Genomic DNA, 8327 nt, shown 5'->3' with positions numbered 1-8327 from the left:
ATAGTTGCTCACCTTCTGCCAAAGCACCATCAGACGACCAGCAATTCTTTGCATCTCTCTTCCCATTTAATACCCCGGCTTGTACATCCCTTACACCCTAGAACCAGCCCCTGTACTCCTGACACTTCGCCACGTCAGCGCCTCTTTCTTTAACCTCGTTCCAGCCTCTGGTTTTCAGTCCTTCCAAGAAGCCGACTTTCACCTTGGCTCTGAGGTCTCACTTGGATGGTCTCTTTAAGTCCTGAGGCCTCTGAATGTATGAAAGAGCCCAGACTTCACCCTAGGCCTCAGGCCACAGTTGAACTTCAGGGTGTGTATATGGGAATGAAAGAGACAGGAGATTCAGTACAACAGACTCAAGGAAGAACAGGAATGTTGTATCTGCCTAGAAACACACTGATTTATTTCATCATGGCTGAATTAGGTGAGGAACAGACGATTTAATTATTTCTTTGATTTTCTTCCTTAATTCTAATAGCAGTGAAGGGGGGCAGATTTTGCCACCCCTAAATGGGCCTCTTTGGCACATTGTAATTAGAGGTAAGACTTTACGTATAGGAAGGTGATCCATACTAAGGAGCAAATGACTGATATGCACTCCCCTTCCTAAAGCAGGCTTTGCTCCCAGGGAGACAGTGGGTGCCTACGGGGAGAAAACACGTTGGAGGGGAAATTGCAATTCACGAAGAGGTGACTTTAAGACGTCACTCAGGGGTCGTCCTGCATGGATCCATGACCTGTATCTTGATTTCTCTAAAGAAAACAAGAAAAAGAAAAGTATGATTACACTTTATAACATGGATCGTGGTCCTTTGCCTCGGCCCGAGTTTAAAGCTTGCTTCCTCAACTGAAGTGTCCTACGATAGATGACTGGATAAAGAAGCTGTGGTACATATATACAATGGAATATGACAAAGCCATAAAAAGAGATGAAATATTGCCATTTGCGACAACATGGACCTCAAGATAATCACGCTAGGTGAAATAAGGCAGACAGAAAAAGTTGAAAACCACGTGATATCATTTATATGTGGGATAAAAACCTAAAAGCAACAAATGAACAGGACAAAAAAACAGAGACTCATGGACATGGACAATAGACTAGTGGTTACCACAGGGGAGGGGGAAGGGGGGAAGGAGGAGATAGATAGGGTAAAAGGGGTCAAATATGTGGTGATAGAAAGAAATCTAACTATGAGAGGTGAACACACAATGTAAATATATATGTGCCTTACTGTTAAAGTGTACAGCTGAAACGTTGGATTTCGTTAACCAATGTCACCATTAAAATAATTAATTAATTAATTTAAAAAAAATTAAAGCTTGCTTCCTCCCAAGGCAGGAAGTTCTCTGCTACAGACTCTTAGAAACCCACTGGAACCTTAGCTACATTTTCTGGACAGTGTCTTCTGGCGCAGTGGACTCCAAAGTAGGGTTCACACCCTCCAGGAGAGGTGCAACTTGATCTAATAGGTAAGGGAGGAAAACAGGAGAACTTTTACTTACATTGTTTTTTATTTAGAAATAAAGATGAATTAAACATTAGTAATATGGAGTATTCATATTGAGGCTCACCCTCTCACTGAGTCCACCTCCGAGGACCACTAACCACGTATAACTCAGGCAGCAGGATTGGGGCGGGGTGTCTCACCACATAGAAGGCTCAGCAATGGCACCTTACTCTGCCCTGAACTTCCAGCTTATGGTGAGGCATTGCAGACTGATGTGTTTGTGCGTGATCTAGTTTTAATTGAACTAACCTCCCTAAGTGGACAAGTGGCTTAAAAGGTTCCTGCAAAAAAAAACTAAACAGAAAAAAATAAAACCCCACAGATAATAAATGATATTAAAATTGCAAGCCCTAGAGGACAATGCAAATATAACACTTTCCTCATTCCTCATATAAGCGCTAAGCAGATATGACACATTCAATCATATTACAATAAAGATTTTCTGATGAAAAAAGGGTGTACTGTTAACAAAATAGAACATATAAAGCATGATTTCAAAATTATTTTACCATTAGTTCATTTTTTTAATTCTGTATTTTAATGTCTGTTTTCTCCCCAACCTGATTATGAACTCTTGTATAATACCTACCCACATTCAACAATTAACATTTACTAGAGTTTCTTCTCACTCTTTTTCTAATAAATATATATTTATTTGTTTTGTTTTGCCGAACTCTGGAAAGTAAGGAGCACACCCCCTGACCTTTCACTCCAAAATATTTCAGTATGTATTTCCTAAGAAGAAGGACACTCTTCTACATACCCCCAATGCCATTATCACACCTAATGACATTAACAATTCCTTAATATCATCTAATATGTAACCATAATTAAATTTCCCCTGTCGTCTAATAATTGCCTCACATTTCTTCAGAGAAGTTCTTGGTGTTATTCGCAGGAGAAAAGAAAGCCAATGTTTCAAGCCTCGCCAAACGGTATTAAGTATTAAAATTCTAATTTGAATGCTGACAATGTGTCGATTACCCTAGCGACCATTTAGTTTATTCAGTTTTCACCACAGTCCTCTCTAGGTAATGTGCATTGGGACTGTAGTGAAAGTTTTAAAATATTGGTATTTAACAATTCCTATGGACTTCAGAAGGTAATTATGAACAAATAAGGGCTGAAATGCTGGATCCTTAAAAATAAACAAACTGCCCATATTTGAATAAAAGACATACCTTTCAGTGGGCAGAGGTTTCCAACCGTAGGTGTGGGAGCCAGCTACTTCTACTTGCCAAGAATCACTTTGACACATTAATCTTGTTATAGAGAATATTTTTGGCCTTTTCAATGCTAACATTTAACCCTTTTCCCGTTTAGAAAAAAAGATACAGGTCGCTGCCAGCGTTAATTTGACATCACACGTAGGAATGCTGTGTTTTCTAGGATTTGACATTTTTAGCGATTAAGAATTACTGTATTTTGTCAATGGAAATACCACTACTAAAAACAGAATGCTATAAATAGAATACTGTCAGTTGTTTCCAAAGACTATCAGTATACTAGAGCGAAAATAATAATAAAAGCGAGATATTTCGTGGCAAACTTTGGAGGTAAGGTTAGGACTGTAATACACAAGTTATCTCAGGGTAAACGCTACAGCTGCAAGTGAGGCTGGTGAGCATTCTCAGGGCAAACGGGAAATGGGTTAAAAAATGAAGTGCAGATGTTCTCAGAAGTGGGAAGCAATTGTCTTGAGCCCCTATTATCAGAGGAGTAAATTTGTCACTCTATGGAAGAATGATTCTTACTAAGTATATAAAGTAGTTCTGCTTTCTCTCATTTTTAACAAGTTGGAAATAAGAGACATATCGGTAAGTCACATATTATTAATCAATTAATTACCAAGTCCTTGCTAGCCTCTACTTTGAAATAAAAGGTATGTAGGACAAGGGACCTGAATAACTTTAGAGATACACAAAGAAAAGAAGAGAAGATGTCAGCTTCTGACCTCAGGAAACATCTGAGAACTTCAGGTCAAAAGACATACCCATGGAAAGCTAGCAAACAATTCAAGATAGTGCATAGTAAGCATAAAATGTGAAGAGTTGTTAATCCAGTCATAAAATTAGACAGGTTAGGTGAAAGAATGGGAATTATTGAGGTTTAGATTGGCCAGCAAAAACTTCATGAATATGATACTTATAAACTGGAATGTGGAAGGACGGGATTCAGATGAATGGAGATTATGGGATTGGGCATGAAGAAAGGAGGGAGGCAGGAAAGTGATGGAGAATTTAGGAACAAAACATAGACTAGTCTATCTCTTGAATACAATTGAAAGTTGACAGCTCATTCTTTCAGAGGGCCACAAGTGGGAGATGATCTATGCAAAATGATCCTGGAAATAAATCTGATGATAACTTTAACCGATCACCATGTCTCATTGTTCCAGATAAGACTCTTTTGTTGACAAAGAACAGACGCCACTCTGAGTGAAAAGAGGACAGAAGAATTTGAAGTTTATAACAGGAGACTTCTTATATATTCAAAAGTAGTCCATAGGCCAGGAACCAAGGACCTCTGTAATGACTTAGGGCCCTGTTACGTCGGCTGCTTCTTTTATGTCTGCCGAATTCTATCTCTCTCTATCTCTCTCTCTCTCTCTCTCTCTCTCTCTCTCTCTCTCTCTCTCTCTCTCTCTCTCTCAATCTACCTCTCTGCTTATGCATCTCGCACTTGATTAAAATATGGCTGCCCTGACCTTTTTCTTTTTTAAAGTCATAATTACCACTTTATCTCTAATCGATTCATTAGCGATGTTTACATGCCATTAATTAAGGATAGAGTCCTTGCCTACATTCTAAACTAGGAATAAAAATGTTTGAAACAACTAATGACTAGAGAAATTACCAAAAATTCCTTTGAAATTTTAATGTTTTTATAATTGTTTAAAATGAATTAATACAAGTTAAGGGTGGAAAGCAAACCCAGGTACAATGAAACAGGACTGTGGTGATTTTCTGGACTGCCGGGAGTGTCCAATAAATCCCAGCCCTCTCTTCCCTACTTGAGGTGAGAACAGAGACCTAGAAAAGAAATCAGACAGACAACAATAAAAATAATTGCGTCGATGTCTGATAAAGCTCTTTGGAGAATGTGACTTAGGTTCACAGCAATCGCCACCCTGCACATGCTCCGATCTCCTGTGTTAGATGTGTCATTCTCCTAGTCGGGAATGGTTAACAAACATTAGGCCTCTCTGAGCCCAATGCATATGCCAGATTCTTTACCCAAACTCATCCCTTAATAAATTAACCCCCCTTTCCTGGAGGGAGGAGAAAATCAAGAGAAGATTCAAGACTCAGCCAAGAGTGGTAACTCAATGGAGGTTTAATCAACATGGAAGCAAGCAGAAACCAGTGTTCCTCCATCACTAAAGTCCATGATATAAAAGAGTATCATAGGTAGAACCCAGTTTCAATACAGCATTTTCAGAAATGAAAACCCTCATACTTAGTCTCAGCTTATATCCACTTGTACACTGTAGCAGCTCATATTCAAATGGACAAACGTTCGTGGACTATGTGCAGATCACGGTGTTGGCAGATGCCAAGATGGGCAAAGACACACTCTTTGCCAAACGAGAGCTTATCTTCTAGTGGGCTCTCAGACAAGTGCACACAAAATAGACGCTGTCAGCTCCTTCAGTGTCCACTTCAGCTTTCAAAGTACAGTTATGCTCTTCTTAGGCAGTTCCTGCCCAGTGACTGAACCAGGTAGTAACTGAGGTCACACACTTTTTGGGTGGTCCCAGCCAATGACTCAGCAAGGTGGTGTTACAAGAGCCTGGCCATTTCCACCCAAGACAGGACTCTTCCACTAGGCAATATTTGCTCCCAAACTTCCCACCGAGCTGGTGTACAGTGACCAGCAGTCCCAGTTTGCTGAGACTAAGAGATTTCTCAGGACATAGGACTTTCAGTGCTTAAACTGGGAAATGTTCAAGCAAACTAAGAAGGTTGGTTACCTTCACTTTGGTAGATCTTGTCAGGTCTGCATCACGGTCTGACAGCTCCCTCTGCCCAGTCCTACTTCTTTCTCTTTTTTTCCCCCACAGATATTACTCTGCAGTAACATTTTGTCCTCCTGACTTCATCTCAGTGTCTGCTTCCCAGAGCACTTGATCCAAGACAGGGCCACATATAGCACAGGAACCAAGAGGGATCTAAATACTGTAAGAGAAGGTGAGGCTGAAAGAAAGTCAGAGAGCAGGGGAAAGATTAATTTGATAATCACAGGGATGCTCCTGTGTACAACTTTTTCAGCAGACTCTTCATTCTATACTCTTTGAAAAAGAAAAAAAGGCATATGTAAATACTTAATGACTTAAGGTTCCCTAAACTGCACTTGAATACTTAAAATGACGGATTTGCCAAAAAAAAAAAAAAGCGACAAACTTCTTGTCCCTACGTCCTTCTTTAAACATACTTTGTTATTAACTCCTGTGATTTAAGAAGAAAAATGAAAGGAGCCTCAGCTTTCTGAGAAGTATTCTTAACATCAGGAGAGAATGTGGGCAGAATGTTACTGTTGGAGAAAGGGGAAGGCATCCTTCATGCCGAGACTAGGATAAGGTGAGCAAGGTGCTTGGGATACAATTTAAGGAGGCACTCACTTTCAGGGTTGTGTGAGTTCAGAGTCAGCATTTGCATGAACCTGAGAGGGAGCACCTCCTTAAATAATGCACTCCAGGCGCCTCGCTTGTCTCACCCTAGTCCTGGTCCTGGTATACATAATAATATTAGGCAGCTTACACAGAAGTCTGTCTTTTCTCCCTCAGGTACAAAGCCATCGTCCGACCAATGGATATCCAGGCCTCTCATGCCTTGATGAAGATCTGCCTCAAAGCAGCACTGATCTGGGTCATCTCCATGCTCCTGGCCATCCCAGAAGCTGTGTTTTCTGATCTACATCCTTTCTATGAGGAAAGCACCAACCAGACCTTCATTAGCTGTGCCCCATACCCACACTCCAATGAGCTGCACCCCAAAATCCACTCTATGGCTTCCTTCCTGATCTTCTACATCATCCCACTGTCGATCATCTCTGTCTACTACTACTTCATTGCCAAAAATCTGATCCAGAGTGCTTACAATCTGCCCGTGGAAGGGAATATACACGTCAAGAAGCAGGTGAGTGCTTAGGGTTGATTAATTTTCTCCTTGAGGATTTGATCCCTTGCATTTCTTTTGGACTCCGCTGACAAGTGCAGGTTTTAGGTGGGCATGTCACCTGATTCTGCAACAAGAGGAGGTGGGTGATCTGCATCCAGATGGTAAACTTCTAGCCACGGAAGCCTAGAAATTCAAGTCTTCTTTGTAATCTTGTTATTTTATTAGAGACCTAAGCTAGGGTGCTGTTGAGAACCCGAGGGATTTGGAATATGGGCTTCTTTTGCAGAAATATCTGGAAGAGTGTTGCTATTGTTAAAAAATAAATAAAATGAGGCTCAGAGGAATGTGACTTCTTTAAATTCTAGTCACATTGTTTGGATAGGAAGAGGATTTCCACATGGGGACAAAACAGAGGAGGCAGGAAAATGAGGCTGGTTGAAGGAAAAGAAGTAGTTTGATTAATAAAGGCTCACACTGATTTAGGTTGAAATCCAGGTTTCATGACTTACTTATTGTCTCTGAGCCTCAATTCCCTCATCCGTGATATAGGGTAGTGACCCCTATATTGTAAGGCTGTTGGAGGATTCCAAGAAGGAGCATATGTATGCCCTAGACTGCTCAGAATGCAGGATGCCCTTCATATGTGAGACTCCCTTTCCCATCCTCCATAGCCCCTATAATTTCATCCTTGAGGTAGAAACCAGTGGCTCTGGCTTTCTCGTCTATGTCAGTTTTTGCCTCCTACTCCAAATGTAGATCATGTGGTATTAATAATGGAGAAACAGAAAGACGCCCCATCCATTTCAATAGATAACTGATTCCATTTTAGGCTTCACCCTTTACATTTTTTCTTTTTCTTTCTTTCTTTCTCTTTCTTTCTTTCTTTCTTTCTTTCTTTCTTTCTTTCTTTCTTTCTTTCTTTCTTTCTTTCTTTCTTTTTTTCTTTCTTTCTTTCTTTCTTTCTTTCTTTCTTTGTTTCTCTCTTTCTCTCTTTCTCTCTCTCTTTCTCTCTTTCTCTCTCTCTCTCTCTTTCTCTCTTTCTTTCTCTCTTTTTCTCTCTCTTTCTCTCTCTCTCTCTTTGGCCTCACTTGTGAGGGGAGAGTAGCAGTTCTCAGTGAAACTGTCTCCCTACTTGAAAGCTCTCTCAATAGCGAACATCATTCTTTCTCAAATTTTTTAATGAGAAAGCAGTGGCAGAGGGAGTTGGGAGCCAAGGGAGATGCTTGGCCCATTTCATCTAAGTACCTTCCTGTATAGTATAGTCCAGAAATAACTTGAGATTAAAATAATAATAACAACAACAACAACAACAACAACAACAAATTGTCTTGGTTTGGACAATAAGAAAGAAAAAAAGTGGCCTTTTTTTTTTTTTTGAGCATCACAGAGAATAAGAATACTAACTGTGGAGCCAAGTAAGACATGAAGTCATGTGGCTGGTAAACTGCACCAATGCCCTCTTGAGAAAAAAGAGCACTTACTAGAATTTCAGTGTGTAATCCATTTAAGCATGTATGTAATCAACGTTGGTTAAAGACCCATTCTTAGTGGCGCAGTCTAAGTTTATTCTACCTCGTGGATTTGTGCTTTCTGGTGTTTTTGTTTCTGTGCTTCGGGCTTTTTGTTTTTTGTTTTTGTTTTTTGTATTTTTCTGTCCATTTCTGTTGATTTTCTCTCATTTACCTGAGTCTCTCTT

The 8327-nt window shown here is 40.1% G+C and overlaps 1 protein-coding gene across 1 annotated transcript in view; it reads left to right on the top strand.

The window, feature by feature from the left end:
• GRPR (gastrin releasing peptide receptor) overlaps positions 1 to 8327 on the top strand; it is a 25896-nt gene that overhangs the window by 16852 nt on the left and 717 nt on the right. Inside the window, exon 2 of the mRNA XM_006911641.1 lies at positions 6298 to 6649. Within this exon, the coding sequence (XP_006911703.1) occupies positions 6298 to 6649 (352 nt within the window). The remainder of the gene's footprint in view (positions 1 to 6297; positions 6650 to 8327) is intronic.

This window comes from Pteropus alecto, unplaced genomic scaffold (assembly GCF_000325575.1).
Source record: "Pteropus alecto unplaced genomic scaffold, ASM32557v1 scaffold23, whole genome shotgun sequence".
NCBI lineage: Eukaryota > Metazoa > Chordata > Mammalia > Chiroptera > Pteropodidae > Pteropus > Pteropus alecto.
Note: the sequence above shows the minus strand (reverse complement) of the source record. Positions and strands in the feature narration are given on the sequence as shown.